This window comes from Meriones unguiculatus, chromosome 8 (assembly GCF_030254825.1).
Source record: "Meriones unguiculatus strain TT.TT164.6M chromosome 8, Bangor_MerUng_6.1, whole genome shotgun sequence".
Classification (NCBI taxonomy): Eukaryota; Metazoa; Chordata; class Mammalia; order Rodentia; family Muridae; genus Meriones; species Meriones unguiculatus.
The window spans coordinates 115,864,672-115,891,336 of record NC_083356.1 but is presented as its reverse complement, the minus strand read 5'-3'; the positions used below and the strand labels follow the sequence as shown (position 1 = coordinate 115,891,336).

Genomic DNA, 26,665 nt, shown 5'->3' with positions numbered 1-26,665 from the left:
TGTATGGAATACAGCTCCCATGAACTGTCAGGAAAACCATCCCTCCCAGCTCTGTGATTCTGAACTAGAAGCATTATAGACTACATATGCTGTTGTGGTGGACAAGAATTGATGCAGAGGTGACCTCCTGAGTCCATTCATAGATGGAGACACCTCTCTCTCGCTACAGGTCCCCCACAGAACCTGACACCATGTTTCAAATGCCCTGCATGCACTCTGACTTTTCGCCTGTCCTTTTCCACTTCACGCTATCCCTCTCAAGTGCTGACAGGCTCAGAAATAGCCGTACAGGTGTTTGGAGCAGCGCCTCTCCCTTGAGCTTCCAGTTGGCATGGATGTCGTCCTCGGAGATTTCAGTTTCGAAGCGTGCCGTCTCGGTCTCCATCACCTCGACACTGTAGAGGGGCCGCACCAGCTTAATTTCCCGATCTGGAAAGACGAAGGGTCAGCGTGTGCCATTAGTCTCTGGCAGAAATGACGCCCACAGCATCTAGGCTCGTGGAAATTTCCTCACCTTCAATATCGAGCTTTCCGGAAGTCTGGTCTGTCCCACAGTCGCAGGTATACTGGCCAATATCAGATTTTAAGGCTTTTTTGAGGATCAGCATTCGCTTCTTGCCATCAGCCTTAATAACTGCGTTTTTAGATGGCTTTATTTCCTTCCCGTCCTTAAACCACTTCACGGGTGCATCTGCTTTGCTGATCTCACACTGAAGAACCACCTCATCCTTTTCCACGCCCGTGTAATCCTGAAGCTTCCCCGTGAAATAGGGGTCTCCCTCTGCAGGTAAAGGCAAATGGAGAAGCGTCTTAGAGCTGAGAGCTGGGGACCCGTGGGTGGGGGTTAATAGTGTCTCAGGGAGTTCCCGGTATGCTTTAGCATGGTACCAAACTGCTCCTCATTTAGCATCCCCCATTTCTAAATGCTAGAAAGGGAATTAGTGCACAGGACTTAGTGATTCAAACTCCCCTGCAGCCCCTTTACTGTTAAAATCAGCAATGACTCAAATGACGCCATGCAGTTGGGGTGTTGTGCATGTCCCTTTGCCACTTGTCCCATTTCTCGAGTTCTTATCCACTTCTGTTAAGGTGTTTAAGCTTCAGATCTGTGTCCTCTCCCCCAGTCTACCTGTAGTTTGCCATGAGAGTGTGTCTATGTATTATGGATTTTCTTCTGGGAAGGACCCGGGAGAATATGAGACTTGCTAAATTCTTTGAGCCTCACTCTGTAGAAACCCAGAGCCCACTACTCTGAAATAATTGTGATAAAGGAAGGGGAAAGCATTTATGCACTGGTACTTTACACGCCAAGCCAGTTTTGGTCTGGTTTTGGCTGTTCTGTGGGCCTAAGGAGATGACGATGGTCACATCACTTCTCTGTAGTTTTGGGCAACTGTATCTCGGAAAGACACTAGACCATGCATGTGACGGTTTCTCCGGCACATTTCCACGCAACATTACACTCTGAAGACTATTTCATATCACACACACACACACACACACACACACACACACACACACACACGCACACTTTCTCTCTCTCTCCACAGCTCTCTGAGAATTGAGAACGTGATCCCGTTTTAACAAACAGGTGAACCCACCCAGGACGGTGAGCTTGGCTTCTGAGCTTATCCCCATAGCCTCCACCCTGATCTGGGAGGTGTCGTCGATAGACAGGTCTTTGAACGTGATGGAGTGCGTTTTCCCTTCGTCGTGCATGGAGACCCGCTTGCTGGTGTGCAGGCGCTGGTCGTTCTTGAACCAGCTCACTGGGATGTTGTCGTGGGAGAGCTCCACGGTGAACACGGCGTCTTCCCTCTCTTTGGCGGTCACGTCCTTCAGGGGGGTTAGGAATTTGAGCCGGATGCCTGTCAAAGGAAGCCCAGCTCATGATTTCCATCACTTCAACGTGTAAAAATTAAACGCACAAACGTGCCGCCCCGTAGGCAGCCTATGACGGCAATCCTGCTTCACCTTCGATGATCAGCTTGGCGCTCGTGCGCTTGTCCTCCGCCTCGAACATGTACTTGGCTTCATCCTCGAAGGCGGCGGACTTGATGACCAGCGCATGCCTGGTACCGTCCTTGATGAGCTCAAACCTGTCATCCCCTGCCAGCTCCTGGGTGCCTTTCAGCCAGCGGAACGTTTTCGGCTCCCTGGACACTTCGCATTCAAATTTAGCCTCGTCTTTCTCAAAGACTTTGACGTCGCTGAGAGGTGTGATGAAAATGAGCGGCAATTCTGGAAGAGAGGCGGGGCTGGCCACGTCAGAGCATGCTCGCTTTCCCCCTCCCCCGCCCCCCCTTCCGGGCAGCTCTGGATCTTAGGAAAGGACTTTGCACACAACACACTCAAAGGCGCCCCGGTGTCCAGCATACCTTTCACTTTCAGGTTGGCTGCCGATTTGGCGTTGGCGGCCTGGAAGGAAATCTCCCCGGTCATATCCAGCTGACAGTTGTAAAGAACCAAGACGTGCTTCTTCCCGTCCTCGATGATCTCACAGTCCTGCGAGGGGCGAGCACACACAGTGTTCACATACATGGGCCTTCCTGCTGGTCACCCAGGAACTGCATGTTAGGAACGAGCAGCCCCTCCTCTCCAGTCCCCTCTCCCGCCGTCACTCACAGGAGACGCGGTCAAGGGCTCCCCCTTTAACTTCCACTGGCCGTGCACGTCCGGCTCGGACAGCTCGATTTCAAAGCGCGCCGTTTCGCCCACGAACACCTCCACGCCGTACAGAGGCTTCTCCACCTTGATGAGACGGGCTGAAAGCACACAAGGCTGCGTGAGCGAGGCCAAGCCAGACACGCAGCCGGCTCCGAGACGGGAAGACGCGCACGTGGGGCCGCTCACCCTCCACCGTGACGTTGGCCTTGGTGGTGTCGGTGCCACAGTCGCACACGTATTCGCCCTTGTCTTTGAGCTCCGCCTTCTTGATCTTCAGGATGCGGCGCAGGCCGTCGGTCTTGACGGAATGCTTGGGCGAGGGCACGATCTCCTCGCCGTCTTTGAACCACCTCACCGGCACGTCCTTGCTCACTTCGCACTTGAGGATGATCTCGTCCTTCTCCACGCCGGTCTTGTCGTGCAGCTTCACGGTGAAGTAGGGGTCGGCCTCTGCGGAGACGCCCAGCACAGCGTGAGAAAAGTGTGAGAAGGTAGGTCCACGGAGCACCCTGGGGTGCGCACGCGCAGCTGCCACCCCTGGGAAGCTGGGCCCCCTCACCCCGGGGCCCACGGAGCACCCTGCGCAGCCGCCGCCTGTGGGAAGCTGGGCCCCCTCACCCCGGGGTCCACAGAGCGCCCTGGGGGTGCGCACACGCAGCCGCCGCCCCTGGGAAGCTGGGCCCCCTCACCCCGGGGTCCACAGAGCGCCCTGCGCAGCCATCGCCCCTGGGAAGCTGGCCCCCTTACCCAAGACCTTCAGATTGGCCGTGGAGCTGAGGTTCTTCACTTGGGCTCTGATCTGGGAGATGTCGTCCAGGGTCACCTCCCGCATCTCCAGCTTGTACGTCTTCCCCTCGGATGACATGAGCACCGTCCTGGTTGTGTGCAGCTTGACGTCGTTCTTGAACCAGACCACGTGCATTTTCTCGTGGGACAGCTCACAGACAAAGGTCGCCGTCTCCCCCTCCTTCACTGTTTGGTCTTCCAGAGGCGATATGAACTTCAGTCTTATGCCTACAGGGCAAACAGGTGACAGGCTCAGGAACACGGGTCCTGAGATGGAAAGATCCTGCTCTGCACTGCGCGGCGCCTACCTCGGGAGGCATTGCTTTGTTCTTTTTTGTTCATTAAAAAGTTGTAGGGTTTTTTGGGGGTTTGGTGTGTGTGTGCATGTGTCTTCGGTGACACCATGAAAGTAAAGCAGTTCTGACACTCGCCACTAATTGCTAGCTCTCAGAACTTGGTGTCCTTTCTTTACATCACTCAGCAGATGGCGCCGGAGACAGCCCTGAGGGCTCATCGACTGGCGATTACCTGTCACAAACAGCTGTGCCGACGTCTTCTTGCCCTCTACCTCGGCAGTGTAGACGCCTTCGTCGTCGAACTGAGAATCGTTGATGACGAGCATGTGCTTCTTTCCGTCGGCGATGATGTCGAACTTGTCGGATGCCTTGATGATGTCGGGCCCTTTAGACCAGATGACGTTGGCCTCTCTGGTGAGGACACACTCAAACCGGGCCTGTCGCTTCTCTGGGACAGTCACGTCCTTCAGGGGTACCGCAAAGTCAAGCTCGATTTCTGAAAACAAGGTAGGTAAGGGGGGGAGAAATGAGATGTGTCCGAGGCAGAGGGAGGGGAACAGGCCGCGGCCACTCCCTGAGCTCCGAAGCCCCATACCTTTGACCGTCAGAATGGCCGTTGTGACCGCGTTGCACGCCTGGTAGAGGACTTCGCCAGCCTGGTCCAGCTTCACTTTGTGCAGGGTTAAGAAGCGTTTGCCACCCTCAGCTTTGATCTCGCAGGTCTGAAACAAACAGGCAGCTTTGGTGAGCATGTGCCCGGGATGAGCACCCTGGAGAAGGCGTCTGATCCAGGTGTCTGCGGAGCGTCACACAGCACCCGAGTGAGCGCACGGGCACAGCACGGCCATTAGCGGAGTTGGCCAGATTTTATCCAAGCTGCCCACACAGAACGCGCTAGACAGCCTCCCTCCCCTGAGAGTTGGGGACCCGGGTGTTCTCAAAGGAAGCCTGCGCCCCGACTTCAAGGAGGCGGCGGCACTCACGGGTGAGGGCCTCAGGAGCTCTCCCTTCAGCTTCCACTCCCCGGGAATGTCTTCCTCGGAGATCTCGGCATCGAAGCTGGCACTCTCCTTCTCGTACACCGTGACGTCCTCTATCGGCTTCAGCAGCTCAACCTCACGCTCTGCATCGGCCAGACAGGAAGTGACACGTGCGTTAGACAGTTAGCCACGCGTTGCTTAAACTACAGATATCATACGTGCACATGATGTGTTTTGATCAAATCCACCCCCATCCCCCTTCAGTTCTTCTCTTACCCACTCACCCCCCAATACCCTACGATCACTCTTTAAAAAAACAAACAAAATTACTGAGTCTACCCAGCGCTTCCTCTGTGTGTCTGGGTACAGGCTCAGCTACTAGTTAATTCCTGTATTTGTGGTGTGCTGTTTTGCTTCATGCACACGTGAGGTTTATCTTCACGAGTAACAGGTAAGATTCTCGTACCTCCGAGCGTCAGCTTTGCCGGGTATCTTTTCCCTTCAATCTCCACTGCGTACTCGTCAATGTCCTCTGGCATGGCGTTCTTAACCTTGAGAATGAGATGGTTTCCCTCTTTCAGTATCTCCGTCTTGTCGTTTGGCTCCATGGGGATCTCATCATATCCTTTGAACCACTTAATGTTTGGTGTGTCCTTGGCTATGTCGCAGGTGAAAACAGCCGTCCCCTTGGGCTTCACATGCTGGTCTCGGATAGGTTTCACCAGCCACTCCCGGATGATTTCTGTTGGAGACAAAGGGAGAGGGAATAAATGAGTTCTTTGGGGGAATTTCAGAAATATGAAAAATTGCTGAAACTGGGTGCAGTTTGCCCATGATATGCTGATATTCCTCCTTTTCAAAAAAGGTATCAGTGAGACTTCTGGTAGTCAGACATTGGGAAACAGTCGCTCTGTTTGCTTAGCATAAGAGTAGCAATTTTCTAGCGAAGAACTCCCTTATGGTATGTATCTATATATATTAGATGCAAGTCTCACTTTGTCGCCTACGACTGGTCTCAAATTCTTGGGCTGGAGCAACCCTCTGCGCTCTGCCTCCCATGCACTCACCAACCACTTTTACGCAGGAAGAACATTCCAGGTTGTTGGCATTCTCCACGGTCACGGTGTAGGTCCCCGCATCAGTGTCGTCTGCGTCGTTGATGGTCAGGGCCCGCATCAAGCCGATGACCCCAGGCACGATCCTGCCAGGCTTCTCCACCACGATCTTTCCGTCCTTTCTCCAGACCACGTCTCGTTCCTTGTTCAGCTCACAGCTCAGGTAGAGCGGCTGCCCCTTGACCACCGTGACCTCCTCCTCCAGCGTCTTCACGAACCGCACGGGGAGCTCTGTGGAGAATTTCAACCAAGTTTAAAGATTTCCATGACACGGAACCCAGAGGTTTTGTCTGAAAGCCCAGTGAGTGTTGCCACCGAGGAGGCCTCTTCCACAGGCGGAAGCGAAAGTTACCTTCTACGATGAGCTTGGCTGTGGAGGTCTTTTCTTTATTTCCCAAGCGCAGCACGCACGTGTATTCGCCAGCGTCAGAAAGCTGGACGTCAATGATGTGCAGCTTCCTGTCTTTGCCGTCCGCGATGAACCTGTGCTTTGGGCTCTCCCGGATGTTGCTGCCGTCCTTCATCCAGGTTGTGATGGCGGTGGATGGGGAGACCAAACACTCAAAGATGGCAGAGGAGCCCACCGACTCTGCCTCTGTCAAGACGATGTCTTTGATTTCTTTCACGAACTTCAGAGGCACGGCCTTCAGCTGGTAGGTGAATGGGGCTTCGTCGGGAGGTTTCTCTCCACCGCTTCCTGGTCTGAGCTTTTTCCTTTCAGCTTCTATCGGTGAAGGCGTCTTCTTGGCTACACCTAATTCACAGCAAAACGGAAGGTTAACTGGGCTTCTCCATACGCATCACAAAGTACATGTAAAGTGATGAGGAGACAGGAACAGGGAAATAGAGGCTTGACATTGGCAAAGTCAGACATGAAGATGAAAAGGCCCAAGAAATAACAGAATACTTCATCTTCTCAAGTTTCAGTCCTTCGTGTAAAACATCCAGCTTAATGTATAGTTAGTTTACTTGTTATGAATATATATGTATGTATGAATGAAAAATCAAGACACAAATTTTTCATGGTAAAGTTTTTTTTTTTATAATATCTACTTGACCAATACTACTATCAATGTCGGAAATAAAGATTATTATAAAACTTGAAAACATTTCTCCTTGGGGGTAAAATCTGGGAATTCATAGGTAAGATGTTACCACAGGGCTGAGGGACTAGAAACTCACCTTTGATGGGACCTTTTGGCTTGGCTGCTTCATCCTTAGGTTTGGCTTCTGGAATTAAAAAGATTGGCATTTGTGCAATACTTATGCTTATGCGTTCTTTGTTCCAAACCCTAACACATAAAGTGAGCCCGGCTTCACTTCCACGGCCTCTAGGGAGGACACCCTGGCATTTCCAAGAAGGCACATTGTGAAATCAACGTAACCAGGCGAAGTTGCCACCAAACTTAGGATTACAAAAAGTTCTTCTTCCTTCCCAGAACTGGGGAAGGCAGAGGCAGGCGGATTTCTGAGAGTTTGAGGCCAGCCTGATCTACAGAGTGTGTCTGGGACAGCCACAGCTACAGAGAGAAACCCTGTCTTGAAAAAAAAAATCTTTGTTTTTAGGGGTTGGGGTCAAGATGACTCGTGGAGGACTTGGTAGCCTGGCCTTGAGTTCAACAATTATAATTAATGAAAACCAAACAAGCCGACAAGTGTCGTTATTCTCTTTTCCCATCCAGAAGGCTGACTACTGATCGGTGAGAACGGGTTTTGCCCTTGCTTAGTTACATAAAGTGCTTTACATGGTATTTTATGTGTTGGTTATATGAACCAAAGAAACTGAAATTACTAAAAGCCTTTTAACATTATCTTTAGTATAGAAATTGAGTAACTAATAAATCCGGAGAACACTAAGGGAATTGGAGAGTCATTACTTTTTTCTGAATAATGATCAAATCATAAGTTCTGGTGGTAAGACACAGCATAAATGTTAATAATTAAAATATATTTAAAAGAATAGCCTATATTTTCCCCATCAAACACAATCAAAGTCCAAGTAATTGTAGGTAATTTAAAATGAAATTTAAAATGACTCAGCAACTTGTTGGAGGTCAACCATTTTGTATGTGTCTGATAGTAATCATGCAACCAGTTAGTTCTGGTTTTAAAATTATCACCTGAGTGACAACCCACTAATGAGTTCAAACATCAGCGGTAAGTATCTTAAGTTTGAACTTAGTTCTGTTAAATATAATCACAAAGCTGTGAAACGATCAGCATTTATTTGTTAAACTTGCATCACTTCAATACTCGGCATTTTTTTTAAGGTGAGAAATGCTGCTACAGGGCACGAGTATGAATTGTTCCACGGGATTCCTGTTTGTGTTCTGTGAGAGTCTGCCTCACTAAGTTCCATCACCACCAAACATCTTCAGCTGATCTTGACGGAGTATGAGAGAAACGATTCCTTGCAGGACTGCAGGGCACACTGTAAAAACAGTGTGTGTCTCCCGGGTGGCGTAGTAGGTGGAGGCTCGAGCCTCACCCCAGTGTGAAGCCACCCACACAAGTTAGCAGAAAGAGAACCACAGGTCCACACCTGCTTTCTTTCCGACCACAGGCACCGTCACGGGGGCGGCGATGGGCGTGGGCGTGGGCTCGATGGGCGGCGCTTTCATGGTTTTCACCTCTGTGGAAAGAAGATGCCCACTGGTCACCGCCCATGAGAACCACATTCGGTGGCCTGTTTGCCCCCCAGGATACAGCGATGAAATCTTCAAATAGCTAGTTTTTCTGAGAGCACCATCTCAGAAGCACTCAGTAAGCACACTGAGATATCGGAAATCATCTGAAGCACAATGATTTTCGTGTTTTTATTTATGTACATCTTAGAAAATAAAAAATTTTTTTTCATTTGCTTCATGTGGTGTATGTGGGGTTTAAAGAAACAGGCACCTTGAGGGTAAGCTTGCTTACCTGGCTCGGGCTTTGGCTTTGGTTCAGGTCCAGGGAGAGGTATTGCTGGCTTAATTTCAGGAACTGAAATAATTCACAGAAATAGGTTATCACAAAGCTTTGCAAGTTTTTCACAAGGTCAAAACTATGTCAAAGCAAATTTAATATACATAAGGATATTAGGATTTATCGAGTTTTCAAATCAAGAATTTGATGTAAATTTTTCTCGTGTTCAACAGAACACTAAAAAACATATAGGAAGAATTTGGTTGGATGGAAGTTGTTTCTCAGCTCGTTGCTCATCCCCTGTAACTTATTTAATGAGGAGGCGACTGTTAGCAGGCTGCACAGGGATGGTGAAGAACTCAGGATGCTCGTGAGGCCTGGTCACGATGTCAGTACCATGATGTTGTGATGCTATGTGGATGCATCTTCACAGACAACGGAGCATGTGTCAGGAGAAGCATACCTTTGCTTGGTTCTGGAACTTTCCTTTCCTTTGGTTTAGGCTCTGGAGGAGCTTCAGCTTCAACAGCTTTTGGAGGTGGTTGTGGCTCTTCAAGGAAAGAAGGTCATTGTCTAGTGTTAATTCTGAAAGCACATTACCTGAAAACTCACATTAAAAAAATCACTTCCTAAAAATTCTAGTGGTAGCTCTCACACAGATCATGTTATAGATTGGTTTCTATTTTCTTCCCGTGATTGTGCTTTCATTTATTTATTTATTTATTTATTTATTTATTTATTTTTGTACTCTTTCATTACTTGGTTTTAACATCTGGCACCTCTTCCGTTTTAAACCAGTTATACCAAAGTCTTAGTAATCGCTCTCTTTGATGAGAGACAAATGGTCAATCTACTTAAGAGTTCTCAGGTTTAGGAAGCACTGTTAACACTGTTATGAATTTATTCACTGGAAATTACATGGTTCCAGCCATTCCCATGGAGAGAGCTTACAAGCAAAGTAATAATAATAATAAGCAATATTATTATTATATGTGGGAAAATGGATCTGGAAATTATTAACACTGATAAGAACAGACACTATTCTTGTCCCTAGCTAAAAGGCCACAAAATGTTTGTATTTGGGAATCACTAAAAAAAAAATAGTGAAACAGAAAGCAGACAATGGAACACATACATTACAGACAGATGAAATATGAAGCTATGTTTATGTTAAACTTCATGTACATTTACAAAATAAACCTTTTGTTAAGTGTCTCCTTTGTTGAAGGAGACTTTCATAAATTGCCACTTAGGAAAATGATTCCTACCTTCTGGTTTTTTAACTTTTTCTACTTTTTTAGGTTCTACTTTAGGTTCTTCTTCTTCAGGTCTCTTTCTTAGAACTTAAAAGACAAAAAGGTTTATATGTAAACCAAGATGAGCGAATGAAGATGCTGAGTAAGCTTGATGAGCACAGATAATGAACACAGCAAGGACAATGGAAGGCATGCAGGCGAGCACAGTAGGAGATCAAGCATAAATGTGAAAAATGCTTTTATTTTCCACAATCCCCCAAACAAAATTTATGTTAATTCATATCAGACTTAGAACTCTTCATATCTCTCTAGATACTATGCCCAGAGACAACTATGAGGCAAAAAAACAAAACAAACAAACAAAAAAAAAACCCAGCTCAAATTAAGAAAAAAATTACTTGAATAGCAATAAATTCTAATAATTTATTGACAACTAAATAAAAAAGTTTAAGTGTAGAAATCTACAGTAATGTAGTTTAGACATCAATAACTGTTAGAATTTTATTTTTCATGAGTATCTTGCATCTATTTTTTATTTAGTATGAAAGATGTTTAGTTTTATAAAAAGTGTTATTGGTTGTGATCTTGTGTCATACTGAAATTAAATACTTTTAGGTTTAAGCAGTTGTGTATACAGTATTTTAAAAGTTGAGTATATTTTATTTCACAATTTGGTTATGAAAAATGACACCCAAAGGTCACTGTTGTTAGAATATTATCAGTTTAGTTATATCTGTTAACATTATAAATTTTAAAATACTGTGAATGCTCACAAAATATCTACCTTCTCTTTAAAAAGATTAAAAAATGTTAACCTTTAATTTTAATGGAACTACATCCAAATTTTGTTGGAGAATCTAACTAAAATAATATCAAGGGGCAGAAGTATTTTGTGAGCTTTCAGGTGAGTCCATTTTTCACGCTGTTGAAAACTGACATCCGGTAGAGAAGTACTATACCGCTTTTCAGCACCACCTCCTCCTTTGGCTGAGGCTTAGGTTCAGGAAGTAATTTGCGAACTTTCTTTTCAGCTGTAGGCACTTAAAAGGATATGATTTCAAATTTGGTATGAATTCATATAAAAATGGATTTCAACAAAAAATGACTCTACTCAAACCTAGAGTGTGTCAAGGAATCAATTCTGTTGCACACACATTTACAGGATTTAAAAGCGTATGACAGACTTGGAGTTCTTTGTTCTACAAACATCTATCGAATCTTCTGAGAGTTCAATCATAGGGATTGTAAATCTAGCTTAGCGAGTATAGAATCTGTTGCTTTGTAATGGCTTTACGAATCTTTCACCAGACGGCAAGGGGTCTCCACAGCATCTGTGCTTCAACCTGTGCCTGTGTAAATTGCCACGTCCACACTGCTGTTGCCCCAACGGACACACACAGCATAACGCAGGCCCTCTGCCCTTGCTTCATCTTTTCGATTGATGGGAGCAGAAAGCCAAAGAATGTGCTGTGAACCTTGACGCTGAAGAAAGACCGTATTTCACTTTCTGAACAAAGTTTACTTCTAAAAAGTCTCTTAAAAAAACAAACAAAAAAACACAGAAATTATAGAATTTCAAAGCTAGTGTTCGAAGCTACATTGTTCACGATAAGACAGTCTTTTCTGAACCTAAATAAGCAAGGGATTACAAGGGTCTTCTTGTTTCCACGGTGAACACCAAGTATAGGGAGGGCGCTGTGTTGTATAGCATACTTTAATCCTGTTCTACTACATGGATTTAGATACAAAGACAAAAGCAAAACAGAATCAATGACCGCCGAACCACTTTAAAGCTAGGACTTTGGATGTCCAGTTTTGTTCAATCACAATAAATTTGAGTTTCTTAGATAGTTCTATAAAACTTCCTGTTTGGTGCGCTTAAGCAGTTCATTGATTTTTTTTTAACGTGATAAAGATCACCTTGCTTAAATTTTACTTCAAAGAGGTAAGCCCGAAAGGGTCAAATTGTTTGATAATGCCAACTTCTTGAAGTAAAACTTTCAGCTGAACATTAAAAATTTTAAGTATGATTAAATTATGTTGATCTTCATTACTATTTCTGAGCTATCAGTGTTTTTTAATACAGAACTATTTTTATTGATTGAACCTATATAATAATGTAAGATGAAACAAAAAATAGCCATTTCTTTCCATATACAATGCATATAATGAGTTTGTTTCTCATACTGTTTTTTTAGTTTATTTTAAGATGTTGATGTTTGAAACTCATACACTGTCATTACTATTGCTCCTAAAAAACCATGTGTTACTACAGACTAATTTAATCTTTAATAATTTATAAATTTAATAATTTGATAATTTAATTGACCAAAATTATTTAGAAGCTCCATTTTACAAATCAGGAAATGTATGCTTTTATAGGTGATCATTCTACAAGTCCAGCATGGTCAAGAACAGATTTGATTGCTGGGTCAGGATGTGTTGATCATTCTGATGGGACTCTGATATTCACTAAACTTCTAAGAGACATGGTTTAGTTTTAATTGTTTTTTTTTTTTCTAGACTTATATGATCTTACTTGTCATTGTGGGTTAATTAGATAGGGAAAGGACTATCCAAGGAGAAATCACCTTGGAAAATAACCTGCAGTGATAACGGGATTTCCTGTATACTCTGTGCACCTGGAACAAGGTCTCACGTCGGTGAGAAGGAAGTGGCGGGGGAGTCAGAGGTAACAGAAATCCCTAGGGATTGTCCAATAGTGTGCCAAGAGGCTATGATGACATGGTCTGCAGTGCTTTTCACACAGGTTAAAATGCTGATGTCCCCAAAGCTTACTACTGTTCAGCATTTTGACCTAAAATGCCTCCTGATATCAATTTCACCTAACTAGCGAAGTCTGGTATCATTTAGCTTTACAAATGTGAGGAGACATATGGAATAAGCAAAATGCATCCATATGATGTATGAAATTGATGGAAGACATAGGAAGCACCCAACACTCATGAGCTAGGACCACAAGAGCCACAAAAGTACGAGAAATGAATGGAACTATTCTACTGCTTTCATCATGAAGAAGAAGATGGGGTTGGAAGAGCATTCTGTGGCAATACAAAGAGCATGGAGTCAGATGGGCAGTGACAGAGCGTGCGGCTTGGCTGGCCTGAGAGGTACCTTTCAGTGGTGCTGGTTCCACTTTTTCCACAACCTCGGGCTTTTCAGGGACTTTCTTCTTTGACACAGCTTTAAAGAATTTCAAAGCATATATTATTATTTTTGTACGTAATCTGAAGCAAATGACTATTTTTTTTAAACCACAAGAATCAAAACCAAGCATCTCTTAAAACCAGAAAGTGTTAGTAACAGCCAAGAACAGCCATCAAAGAACCATCAGAAAGAAGCCTGGAAGCCAGGAGAACAAAGTGCAGCTTGCTCCATGGCTGGGTTGTATCTAACGACCAGTCAGGAAAGAAAAGAATTTCTGTTCTTCACAAGAGGACATTTTTACATCAAGAGAACTGTATTCAAATATGTGTCCCCACAATACAGCAATCAGTAGATGGGTCACATACAGATCTGTCATCTAAAACCCAAGGTTTGCTCAGGGCAAGGATCACCAAAAGCCACTGGAGAAGAGTCTTGCTTGATGCACGTATAAACATGAGTAAGAGTATTCCTATGTAAGATTATACCTGAATACTTTAGATTGGGAAACAGCCTTGCAAACAAGATAGCTTTTTTTTTTAAACGAAAAAAAAAAAAAACATTGCATGTACACTTATCATATAAAACATGATCAGAAAAGTGCCTATGAGAGTCAAAAAATAATACTGTATCAATTCAAAGGAAAAAAAACACAGAAAGAATAAAGGAACTTTGAAAAAGAGGTGTTAGATACAAAATATATTAAGAACCACACTTTCCAGCTACATGAAGAACCATATAGACCACAACTGGGTTTTTTTTATATATATATATATAACAAAAGGTGGAAGGCAGCAGTGATGAGGTTTTTTTTTTTTTTTTCATGGTAAATGGACACACACCAGCTATTGGACGCCACAATTATGCCACTTAAATTTAAAAGATCATGCAGTTATTTAAGAACAAAGTTTTGACTTCTACATAAGTTTAATGACTGCAATGTTAAAAATATGTTCCCAAGACCTCTTAGGCATTCCACATGCTTACAGCAGGATATGCAGGGCAATCGGGTTTTGAAGTAAAAAGACCTCCTCCCCATCCCAAATGGAAAGTTAGCTGGGTAACCCATGTATTCAGAGGCCAAGTCTGCAGCTCACTGAACTCTGCAGCAGGCATGGCAGTAGAGCACAACCCAAGAGCCCTGGGGCAGAGGGAACACACATCCCTCTGCAATTTTCACAGCATGGCCGTGTCTGAACATAAGCACTTCCAGCAGCAATGCATTTCTTATATTTTTGGTTGCGAGCCTAGCCTTTACCGGCTGAGTCATCTCTCCAGCCCAGCAGTGCATTTCGTGAAAGCAACATTTCCACAGACATTTGGCGCAGTTTAACAAGGCACTGGAAGCGACATTTTGTACCTTTAAGTTGGAATATTTTCTCCTTCACATCTTCCTTAGGTGGAGAAGGAACAGGTGCTGGGGGCCTTGGTTTGAGTTTTGGTTTCTCAATCACCTTCTTTTCAGGCTCAGGTTCTTGAAAGAGTATTTTCAGGCATGTTAGTACAAGCAAATGTTAAATAGAATGTGTATAAACAGTAGATGTGGTAGAAATTTACATACGTATGAAGCAAAAACGATTTTAACATAAAACATAAATTATCAACATTGTGCACACAAGGGATGACGTAAATAACAAAGGAATTAAACGAAAGGAGCGTCCAGATGAACAAACAGCACAAGCACAGGACGACAGAAGAACAGATGCACACTTAAAGGATTTCTTACACACAGATGGCGGGGCCTACCACACACACAGGGCAGCACAAACACACACAGGTCAAGATGAAGAAGATGATGAAGAGTTAAGAGATCTAACTGGCTACCTTGTACTGGTGTTTCTTCTGGCTGTGGTTCAGGTTCGGGTTCTTCAGGTTGAATAAACTTTTCAATTTCCCGTTCTTTAAAGAATGTCAACGAAGAGTGTAAGATTGTAACATAAAGGTGTTCACACAGACACATAAAAGTTTAACATACATGCAAAGAGTCACAAAACAAAAAACAGAAGCCATGAAAGGTGGTTGCTGGTAAAAGGGAGATTTCCATTTTCTTTTTCTGTTTGTGTATTGGGCATTGAGATCAGTGTCTGTCTCCTTCCTTTTCCTTTCCTTTCCTTTCCTTTTTCCCTTCCTTTTTCCTTTCCTTTTTCCTTTTTCCTTTTTCCTTTTTCCTTTTTCCTTTTTCCTTTTTCCTTTCCTTTCCTTTCCTTTCCTTTCCTTTCCTTTCCTTCCTTCCTCCTTTCTTTCTTTCCTTTCTTTCTTTCTTTCTTTCTTTCTTTCTTTCTTTCTTTCTTTCTTTCTTTCTTTCTTTCTTTCTTTCTTTCTCTCTTTTAAGACGAGGTCTTACTATAGAGACCAGGCTGACCTCAAACTAACAGATTCACCTGCATTCACCTTTTGAGAGCTGGGATTAAATGCCTGGCCAAGCCAAGGGGTTTACTTAGGGCAGGAAAGCATTCTTCCCACTGAGCCACATCCCTCTCCAGATGTTAATTTTTTTACACTTGAACCTACTATGAAGGACCAGCCTACTACTATGTTGATGAGCTGACTCGAAACTCACTACTAGAAATCACTTGGGAATCCAGTGTAATCATTCCAACTCTGCATCAGGAAAGGGTACCTTTCAGAATCGCTAATTATCACTGAGACTAAGAAAATGAAAGATTCTAATTCAAAAGAAGCATATCTGTTTGAAAAAAAAAATGGTAGACAAACACATGAGGGACGCCCCTGTATTTAATGTAAGCAGGAATGTCACTCTCAAGCGCTATTGTATCACTGAGAAAAGTTTCCAGGAGGTGAAAGACAGATGTTTATGGATGTGTATACCTTCAACAGGGGGCGTCTCTTTTCTACCAATGGTAATGGTTGCTCTCTCTTCATAGATGGTCTCCTCAGGAGCCTCTTCAACTTAAAAACAGTAGGGTGCATTAGGGCTGTATTCAGAATAGAACCCTGCAGCTGCTAAGTCACACCTGCAGGACATTTTTCGGCTCTCTCAAGACACCAACAGGACACGTGACAGACAACAGGTACATATATAAGATCCACCAATAACTAAGGCAAAGTGGCAAAGCCGGTGGCATCTGCCCAAGATGTAAAGAGCAGCGAGTACCTGGGACAGGTCGTGCTTCGGGCTCTTCGGGCACAGGAACAGGCTCTTTCTTTTCTGGGATAACTGTCTTAGGTGCTTCGGGCTCTTTCTTTTCTGGGATAACTGTCTTGGGTGCTTCAGGCACTTGAAAGACATTAGTTTTCTTTATCATTAAGAACTTAGAAGATGAACAAGAGTCTTCAAAAGGCTGGCAGAGAACCCTGAGGAGAGCTGAGACCTCCTCCAGCTTAGATGTAATCTGAGGGTGTACTCCCAGCCTGCCTTGTTTACTTGCATCATCTTATAATTTCGCATGTACATGTTCCTCACTAGACTGACTTAGCACATGAGAAAATAATTGCTTTATCTTGTCTGGGTAACCAGTCCTGCAAATGCAACTCTTTTTAAATGCAAAATGACCTCAGGATTGCCATTGGTAACCTTGGCCTTGAGCTCCTAATGCATATTTCTAACGTCCATACCTGAAAAATTAGGAATACATTTACTATTTCTTTCTAACAACAGCCTGGAACCCAATCAGTTATTCTTGTGGACACTTAACTTAACTCCTACAATGATCCTGTTTTTTTAGTTTAGTGGGCAGTTATCTTTCTATAGTCCAAATCCAATCATTTCTATCATTCAAAACCCTTGAAGCTGCCTGCTGTAGATGCCTACAGAATGAAAAAAAAAATTCTTATACTCCTGGAAAATAACCCTCTATATCTAGTGTTATCTTTCAAGATGCTCTACAAATCCACACCCAAATTTCACTTTTATCAGAGTTCCTGAAATTTTAGACCCTTACGCTTTTGGACCTTTCAATATTTCCCCCTTTTCTTAATTTCTGCATGTAAAAAAAAATCTATCAAAATAAAAACTGCTTCTTCCTTAAAGCATTCTATGGTGCATCTACCTGAATCTTGGCTTGGTCTGTGTTGTTGTCACTCACTGTTCTGTTTGGGATGTTATTACTACCTATCCACAAAGCTGACCAATCTGTCTGTTCTATCATATTTAAGTTGCTAGAAGATGGGAGCATGTTTTACATGTTGTAAAAAAAAAAAGTATCTTCTTGATAGTAATATTCAACCAAATGTGGTGAACTGAGCGGTTGATGCCTTTTCTACCCCCAGTAACCACAGACTATACCAACAAACCGGTCAGTTTCTCTATCTCGTTTTGCTTGCTTTGTGATAATCACTTCCCCCTTTTCTCTATGAAATGCACTTTTACATAAGTTCTGACTTTTTTTTTGCTCCAAGAGTTATTATCAAATGCTTAGAAGTTGGAGAAGTACAGTTCTTCCTGGCAGATACCTTTTTCTGGCAGGACTTCTGGCTTTTTGGCAACAGGCACAGGTTCTTTCTTGACGGGAACAAGTTTCTTCGGTACCTCAGGGACTTTGAAGATAGTAGTTTTGTTTTAGAGAGACAATTTGAGAATATTTTGAGAGTAAAATATCTCTAATTGGTGGAGTAGTGTTAGAATGAATGGGAACAAATGAGGGCTGTTTTGTTCCTAGTTGTCATAAGCAGGAGGGCACTCATTGCATTCTGCTTTTAACTCCACTTTGAAGAGTGAAATGTCAGGTGCTGCTGTGAGTACCTTCAGCTTCTGGTGGTTCTGGCTTCTTCACCACTGGAACCTTCTTCACTGGCACAACTTTCTTGGGCACCTCAGGTACTTTAAAGATATTAGTAGCATTTAATATAAAGGTATAAGATATTCACATTAGCTCTATAAGTCTGTAAAACATCATAACATATAAATGACAGTCAATAGACGCAGAGCAGCGTTAACACACAACAAAGAAACTGTGTGGATTTTAGACAGCACAGAAGTAATGTAAACATTTGTTTTAACATAAGTACCTTTAGGAGGCAGAGCTTCTGGTTTTTTGATGACAGGAAATTTCTTCTCTGGGACCACCTTCTTTGGCTCCTCAGGCACTTGAAGAACAGGGACTGCTTTTAGAATCAGGTATTTGCAAGCACAAATCAAGTGATAAACCCATTTTAAAAAATAAACATACATTTGGGTATGTAGGTAGAGTTTAAATTCTGATAGGTAGGTAGAGTTTAACATTCTGTAAGTTTTATAAGTGAAAATGTGTTTTTTGTTTGTTTTGGTTTTGCCAGTCATATTCCACGCGGCAAATTTCACACCAGAAGGTGGAGGATGGATATTGCCTTTTGGCGTGTAGTGACTGCACCTTCCTGTCTATGCAGCAGACCCTTACTGATACCTGGTGCAGGCAGAGGCGGAGCTTCGTATTCTTCCTCTTCGACCACAGGGACTGGCTCCTCCTCCTCAGCAACCACTTCTTCAGGTTCTTCATACACTTTAAAGATATTAGTCATTTCAGTGTGTGAGGCAAAATTCTAAGATGCACAAAATACCTAAACAAGCATTCTTGATTTCTCCCTTGCTTTGAATTTCAATTAAGATGAAATCTCTCCCAGTTGCCTGACTTCTTTGTATACTGAGCTCAATGCTTGGAAAAGCTCCTGGTTTTAAATGTCATTCACACCCACTAACGTTTCCACCTCATTTGTGGTGTACACCAGAGAAGCTCTGCTGACTACAGATCACAGTGCCGGTGACCTGCGACCTGTGTAGCCATTACTGACTGGTGATTTGAGGTCAGAGCTAATTTAGATAATAAGAATAAGAACAGTACATAACCAAGGGATAGAGAGAGAGTGAGAGGGTCAAGAAAAGAAGATAAGTAGAGCCTGAATTATAAAGTCACAAATGGCAGGCTTATCAGTGGCCTCGTATGTACCTTCCGGGGGAGGCGATTCCACTTTCTTGGGAACAGGAATGGCTGGTTTCTCTTCAATGACAGGTTTCTTTGGCACTTCTGGCACTTTAAAGATATTAGTTAGTTTTACTTTGGGGTAGTTGAGAAGTACAAGACATTTCTGTCATTCCAATGTCACATTTTACTCAAATAACCCAGGGACAGGTAGACCCAAGAAGAAAATTGGCAAGGTCACTATCTGTCTTGGAATCTTCATCTAGAGTGGAGCAAAGTGAGGGCTATTACAAAATGATAGTAAAAGCCTTCAGTGAGGTGAGCAAAGGCATTCACCTTTTTCTTTTCAAAGTGGCAAGGTTTGAAAAATATTCTGTGAACTCAAAACTCCCAGAAACACTCTCACAGCTATGACTACGAGAAGACTGACAAACAGAGAGTATGATATTGAAGGACACTGGGGACCAAGATGGAGGACCTTTCTGAAGAGTCTGATTACTGACTGACATGTACCTTTGGCAGGTGCAACTTCTGGCTTTTTGGGGACAGCCACTTTCTTTTCTGGGACGACAACTTTCGGAACTTCTGGCACTTTAAAGATATTAGTATGTTAACATTACGAACAACCCGGCACTGGCCACCCGCCATTCTCCGACAAAACAGATCACTGTTTAAGAACCGGAGACCATTCCTGACTCCATCCAGTAATCCACCTCAGCCTGTACCTTTAGCAGGTGGCGCTTCTGGCTTTTTGGGAACCGCAGGAGGCACTTTCTTTTCAGGGACAGCTTCCTTGGGCACCTCAGGTACTTTAAAAGATATTAGTAGTTTCAATGGTCATTAAGAACAGGATTGGAATATGACATTTCAGAGACAGGAAGCAGACTGCAGGAAGTCAGCAGCAGCGAGAATACCTTTCACTGCTGGTGGGGGTTCAGGTTTCTTGGCAACAGCTGGGGGCACTTTCTTCTCAGGGACAGGCTTCTTAGGTGGTGCTGACACTACAGGTGGGAGAGTTTATGCTTTAGAAGCAGCAACGACAAGGTGAAGAAAGAGCCCAACCTCACACGGTGAGGACCAGAGGGCAAAGACAAGTTGGAGACACTCCAGCAGGCTTGCAAAGTACCTTTTGGAGGTGGAGCCGGCATTGGCTCTTCCACAGCCTCCTCTGGAGGTTCTTCTGGGGCAATCTCCTCTGCAGGTTCCTCATACACTTTAAAGACAGTAGCCCTTGTTAGTGACACACTTGACTGACACATAGGACACATTTAGCAAAAAAGATTTTTCACCTCACAGAGACATCTCATCTTTGTAAAGATAACCATTCGAATGCTTTCATTATTACCTTCAGGGGGAGGACTTTCTGCTTTGGGGGAAATGGCTTCAGGTGTCTTCTTTTGGGGAACAGCTGCCTTTGGCACCTCAGGCACTTTAAAGATATTAGTATTTTCATGGTTAGACAGAATGAACACAAATGGACACCACCAAGCTCAGTGACACGGGGGTGACTACCTTCAGCAGGTGGTGGGGCTTCTGGCCTTTTCTTAGGTGCTACTGGCACTTTCTTCTCAGGGATGACTTCCTGGGGTGCCTCTGGCACTTGAAAGAGAGAGTGAAATCATCCTTGGAACCAGTGATGGCCACCAGGATGGATTTCTCAAGCTAGGAAGACTTGGATGCTGTGATGCCTAAGGCCAAGAGCAAATACCTTTCACAGGAGGGGCTTCTGGCTTTTTCTTAGGTGCTACTGGCACTTTCTTCTCAGGGATGACTTCCTGGGGTGCCTCTGGCACTTGAAAGAGAGAGTGAAATCATCCTTGGGACCAGTGATGGCCACCAGGATGGATTTCTCAAGCTAGGAAGACTTGGATGCTGTGATGCCTAAGGCCAAGAGCAAATACCTTTCACAGGAGGGGCTTCTGGCTTTTTCTTAGGTGCTACTGGCGCTTTCTTCTCAGGGACCACTTCCTGGGGTGCCTCTGGCACTTGAAAGAGATTAGTGAGTACATTTAAGACACATGACAACACCAGGACAAAGTGTTTTCCAGAGTAGAAGAGCTTTGTCTAAAGACGTCTTGGCCAGTGACTAGTACCTTTGGCAGGCGGGGCCTCTGGCTTTTTCGGAGGCACCATGGACACTTCCTTTTCAGGGACAGCTTCTCTGGGGGCCTCAGGCACTTCAAAGAGATCAGTGAGAGTCCACTTAAGGCTTAGAAGAGCAGCAGGCAGAAATATCCCAAGAGCAGGAGTTAGGTCTCATGAGCCCTAAAGTGCGTGAGGAATACCTTTGGCAGATGGGGGTGCTGGCTTTTTAGGGGGCACTGGGGACACCGGGGACACCGTCTCTTCAGGGAGGGCCTCTTCGGGTGCCTCTGGCACTTAAAGAGATTAGTGAGACTATGTTAGGATTTCTGACAAGGAGGACTAAGAACAAGAGCTAGCTATGGTGACACCTCAGGCCAGGGACAAGTACCTGTGACAGGTGGGGCTTTGGGCTTTTTAGGAGGCACCACAGACACTTTCTTTTCAGGGATGACCTCTGTGGGCTCCTCAGGCACTTCAAAGAGATCAGGGAGATAACATTTAGCTTTCATGGAGGCCACAGACTACACTATTTTTCAGGAGCAGCAGGATTATAGCTCCTGAAAGCTTGGGTAACCATTGACAAGTACCTGTGACAGCGGGGGCTTCTGCCCTCCTAGGAGGCGCCACTGTTGTCTTTTCGGGGACAGTGTCTGGCACGGAAAAGAGATTAGTAGTTTTCTTTTATTTGGGGCTATGAGGTAAAGGGACTAGGAATGCTTTCAAGAACTGAAGGCATCCATTCTGAAGACTATGAAGAGGACTTAAAAATACCTGTGATAGGTGGGGCCAGGGGGGCTTTCTTTTCTGGGACAACTGCTTGACGAGAGTCAGGCACTTGGAAGACAGTAGTTATAGACTGAAGTTAGGAAGGAAGGGGCAATGGACTGAAGCTTTTCAAGAGCAGACAAGTATTTCTTCTGAAGAAGGTCTGGGTGACAAGTACCTGGGACAGGCAAGGCTTCCGGCTCTTTTGGAGGGGCCACCAGTCTTGTCTTTTCAGGGACAATTTCTTGGGTTTCAGGCACTTAAAAGATATTAGTAGTTTTACACTTGATTAATAAAGAGCAATGGTCTATGTTTGTTTTAAAGAATGGAGAAGAGATTTCTTCTGAAGTCTCATTTAGCTGACAGGTACCTGGCGTGGGCGTGGCTTCCGGCTTTTTAGGACGTGCAGCTGGCCTCTTTTCAGAAACAATTTCTTGGACTTCGGGCACTTGAAAGATATTAGTAGTTTTACATTTAGTGAATGAACGGCAATGCGCACATTCGCTTTCAAGAACGGGAGAGAAATTTCTTTTGAAGGTTAGTTCAGATGACGTGTACCTGGAACGGCTGTGGGTTCTGGCTTTTTAGGAGGTGCTGCTGGTCTTGTCTTTTTAGGGACAATTTCTTGGGCTTCGGGCACTTAAAAGATATTAGTAGTTTTATATTTAGCAAAAGAACAGCAATGCACACATCTGTTTTCAAGAATAGAGGAGAGATTTCTTCTGAAGACAGGTACCTGGGGTGGGCATGGTTTCCGGCTCTTTTTGAGGTGCCACTGGTCTTGTTTCTTCAGGGCCAATTTCTTGGACTTCAGGCACTTAAAAGATATTAGTAGTTTATCATTTAGGTTAGTGAAGACAAAGGTCTGTGTTTGTTTTCAAGCACTAAAGAGAGAGTTCTTCTGAAGAAGGTACCTGGAATGGGTGTGGCTTCCGGCTCTTTTGGAGGTGCTGCTGGTCTTGTCTTTTCAGGGACAATTTCTTGGGCTTTGGTCACTTAAAAGATATTAGTAGTTTTACACTTGGTTAATTAAGAGCAATGGTCTGTGTTTGTTTTAAGGAATGGAGATTTCTTCTGAAGTCTCATTTAGCTGACAGGTACCTGGGGTGGGCGTGGCTTCCAGCTTCTTAGGAGGTACTGCTGGCCTTTTCTTCTCAGGGACAATTTCTTGGACTTCAGGCACTTAAAAGATATTAGTAGTTTTACACTTGGTTAATAAAGAGCAATGGTCTATATTTGTTTTAAGGAATGGAGAAGAGATTTCTTCTGAAGTCTCATTTAGCTGACAGGTACCTGGGGTGGGCGTGGCTTCCGGCTTTTTAGGACGCGCAGCTGGCCTTTTCTTTTCAGGGACAATTTCTTGGACTTCGGGCACTTAAAAGATATTAGTAGAGTTACCATTCAGGTTAATGGACACGACGGTCCACAGTGACCTTCAAGAATGGAGGGAGAACTCTCTGAAGGCTAGTTCAGCTGTACCTGGGACAGGTGTGGTTTCTGCCTTTTTGGGGAGTGCTTTGGGGATTTTCTCTTCTGGGACAGCTTCCTGGGGGGCTTCAGGCACTTGAAAGACATTAGTAGTTCCAGAAATTATGAATTATGAAGGCATATTTTGCGAGACTCTCAGGGTTACGAGGCATTCCTTTTTTCTTAGGGTAGGAGGGTAGTAAAATACCTTTGCAGGTGGGACCTGAGGGGTTTGGGGCACACACACCTCCTTTTCAGGCACAACTTCTTTAGACACTTTGGGAACTTTGAAGATGTTAGTGGCTTTTCGCTAGAGCTGTAAAGAGCACTCTAGCGATATCGTCAGTCATACAGAGCACTCTAGCGATATCGTCATACAGAGCACTCTAGCGATATCATCACTCACGCTGACACACTGAACGGAACTGGTGGACAGACACGTGAGTGCACCCTGCCCAGCTCCTGACGCAGGTGGCCAGCAACATGTAAGGACACATACCTTTGGCAGGCGGAACCTCTGGCTTCTTGGGAGGGGCCGCTGGAACTTTCTTCTCAGGGATGACTTCCTTCGGTGGCACTTCAGGCACTTCAAAGATAATTTGTAATTCGTGTTTAGAAAAGACAAAATCAACTGGTGTCGGTAGCACATAATTATAGAAGACATTTTGGATAGGCACTGACATTTTCTATTATTATTACCTTCATGTATTAACCTACTCATATAGTATATTCTGTATACACATTTACACATAAACATATGTGTAACATCTTCATTAAAATATTTACTTATTTCCCTCTTAGTGTAGTTTTGACTGTACCTTCAGGGGGAGGACTTTCTGCTTTGGGGGGAATGGCTTCAGGTATCTTCTTTTGGGGAACAGCTGCCTTTGGCACCTCAGGCACTTTAAAGATATTAGTATTTTCATGGTTAGACAGAATGAACACAAATGGACACCACCAAGCTCAGTGACACGGGGGTGACTACCTTCAGCAGGTGGTGGGGCTTCTGGCTTTTTCTTAGGTGCTACTGGCACTTTCTTCTCAGGGATGACTTCCTGGGGTGCCTCTGGCACTTGAAAGAGAGAGTGAAATCATCCTTGGGACCAGTGATGGCCACCAGGATGGATTTCTCAAGCTAGGAAGACTTGGATGCTGTGATGCCTAAGGCCAAGAGCAAATACCTTTCACAGGAGGGGCTTCTGGCTTTTTCTTAGGTGCTACTGGCACTTTCTTCTCAGGGATGACTTCCTGGGGTGCCTCTGGCACTTGAAAGAGAGAGTGAAATCATCCTTGGGACCAGTGATGGCCACCAGGATGGATTTCTCAAGCAAGGAAGACTTGGATGCTGTGATGCCTAAGGCCAAGAACAAATACCTTTCACAGGAGGGGCTTCTGGCTTTTTCTTAGGTGCTACTGGCACTTTCTTCTCAGGGATGACTTCCTGGGGTGCCTCTGGCACTTGAAAGAGATTAGTGAGTACATTTAAGACACATGACAACACTAGGACAAAGTGTTTTCTAGAGTAGAAGAGCTTTGTCTAAAGACGTCTTGGCCAGTGACTAGTACCTTTGGCAGGTGGGGCCTCTGGCTTTTTCGGAGGCACCATGGACACTTCCTTTTCAGGGACAGCTTCTCTGGGGGCCTCAGGCACTTCAAAGAGATCAGTGAGAGTCCACTTAAGGCTTAGAAGAACAGCAGGCAGAAATATTCTCAAGAGCAGGAGTTAGGTCTCATGAGCCCTAAAGTGTGTGAAGAATACCTTTGGCAGGTGGGGGTGCTGGCTTTTTAGGGGGCACCGGGGACACCGGGGACACCGTCTCTTCAGGGAGGGCCTCTTCGGGTGCCTCTGGCACTTAAAGAGATTAGTGAGACTATGTTAGGATTTCTGACAAGGAGGACTAAGAACAAGAGCTAGCTATGGTGACACCTCAGGCCAGGAACAAGTACCTGTGACAGGTGGGGCTTTGGGCTTTTTAGGAGGCACCACAGACACTTTCTTTTCAGGGATGACCTCTGTGGGCTCCTCAGGCACTTCAAAGAGATCAGGAAGATTATAACTAAGGGTTATGAAGACCAATAGAATGAAGTATTTTCAAGAGCAGAAGACACGTGTCTTATGAAGCTTCTGTGTGAGGAGCTGAGTCAAGTGGGGCTTCTGCCTAGTCCGGCGGTTCCATAGCACTTTCCTTTCAGAGGCAACCTCTTTAGGAGTCCCAGGCACTTTAAAGAGATTAGTATGTTTTACAGGTAAAAAGTACGAAGATCATTAGACACACAGGAACGGTGTTTAAGCCCAAATGAACTTTCATTTTTATCTCTTGAACCTCACCGGGGTGAACAGATACCTGTGATGGTATCACCTTGGGCTTTGCATTAGTGACTTCTTTTGGCAGGGGCCACTTCCTTAGGAAATTCAGGTCTTTGAGGATATTAGTAAATTTACACTGAGTCAAAGCAGCACACACATAGGGAAGCTACATTTACACATCACAGGAGTCTCAAGGCTTCCTGTCTTTCCCCTCTGCCCTCTCCTGGAGAGGGACAGTCAAGCATGTACCTTTGACAGGTACAACTTCTGGCACTTGAGGAGGATTCACTTTCTTTCTGGCCACGGCATCTCTGGGAGCCTCGGGAACTTTAAAGATATTAATATTTTGACATTTAGGAACGGAAAGAATCAGTACAAACATAAAATACATGTAGACAGCAGCAGACATTTCCTGCCCTTTCACACTTCCAGGAAGATGTACCTTCTTCTGAAGGAAGCGCAGGCTTTTTGCGAGAAATCCGAAGTGTTTTCTTTTCAAGGGTGGCTTCTTTGTAAGTGTCCAGCACTTCAAGAAATTGTTGTTTTTACATTTAGTGTTATGAAAGTCACCAGGGGGAGGAAAATATGTTCAAAAACTACTGCAGGCTCAGCAGCTTGTACCTGAAACCGAGGGAGCTCCTCTGGGCTTTGAAGGGGTTCTCTTTGAATCATCAACTTCAGGGGGAGCTTCGCGTTCTTAAAAGATATTAGTATTTCACGTTTCAGAGTTAAAATGATTAATGGACATAGTAGCCACAGTGACGTAGCTTTCCAGAAATTGCTTCTCTTCCTTTCCCTACTCCCCCTCATCCACCAATAAACTAATATGCAGGAATTTATGGGATCCTTAAGAACGGGAGAGCTTGCATTTCTCCCACAGTCATTATCAATAACAGCCATCTTTCTGCCTCCTGCATTCAACCACAGGTGTAAAAGCTATGTGCACTCAATGTTTACATCACTACTTTGTCACTGGTTCCCAAACAGCATATAATGAGATTATATACTGTCTGCAT

The 26,665-nt window shown here is 44.4% G+C and overlaps 1 protein-coding gene across 5 annotated transcripts in view; it reads right to left on the bottom strand.

The window, feature by feature from the left end:
* Ttn (titin) overlaps window positions 1-26,665 on the bottom strand; it is a 262,706-nt gene that overhangs the window by 102,428 nt on the left and 133,613 nt on the right. For 3 of the 5 annotated variants that reach the window (XM_060390413.1, XM_060390414.1, XM_060390415.1), the window contains 20 exons: window positions 10,964-11,044; window positions 10,017-10,091; window positions 9,212-9,298; window positions 8,764-8,826; window positions 8,387-8,476; window positions 7,027-7,074; window positions 6,197-6,598; window positions 5,797-6,075; window positions 5,196-5,471; window positions 4,733-4,872; window positions 4,345-4,471; window positions 3,982-4,245; window positions 3,415-3,681; window positions 2,854-3,117; window positions 2,626-2,765; window positions 2,379-2,505; window positions 1,975-2,241; window positions 1,602-1,868; window positions 515-781; window positions 290-429 (listed from right to left, as the gene is read on the bottom strand). In XM_060390413.1, coding sequence (XP_060246396.1) covers window positions 290-429; window positions 515-781; window positions 1,602-1,868; window positions 1,975-2,241; window positions 2,379-2,505; window positions 2,626-2,765; window positions 2,854-3,117; window positions 3,415-3,681; window positions 3,982-4,245; window positions 4,345-4,471; window positions 4,733-4,872; window positions 5,196-5,471; window positions 5,797-6,075; window positions 6,197-6,598; window positions 7,027-7,074; window positions 8,387-8,476; window positions 8,764-8,826; window positions 9,212-9,298; window positions 10,017-10,091; window positions 10,964-11,044 — 3,671 coding nt within the window. Of the gene's footprint in view, window positions 1-289; window positions 430-514; window positions 782-1,601; window positions 1,869-1,974; window positions 2,242-2,378; window positions 2,506-2,625; window positions 2,766-2,853; window positions 3,118-3,414; window positions 3,682-3,981; window positions 4,246-4,344; window positions 4,472-4,732; window positions 4,873-5,195; window positions 5,472-5,796; window positions 6,076-6,196; window positions 6,599-7,026; window positions 7,075-8,386; window positions 8,477-8,763; window positions 8,827-9,211; window positions 9,299-10,016; window positions 10,092-10,963; window positions 11,045-13,139; window positions 13,209-14,529; window positions 14,644-18,137; window positions 18,216-18,511; window positions 18,608-19,051; window positions 19,136-19,537; window positions 19,616-19,749; window positions 19,834-19,938; window positions 20,026-20,150; window positions 20,238-20,369; window positions 20,454-20,732; window positions 20,817-23,840; window positions 23,928-24,159; window positions 24,244-24,522; window positions 24,607-24,715; window positions 24,800-26,665 lie in introns of all 5 variants that reach the window. The other 2 variants (XM_060390411.1, XM_060390412.1) reach the window with 1 other exon arrangement.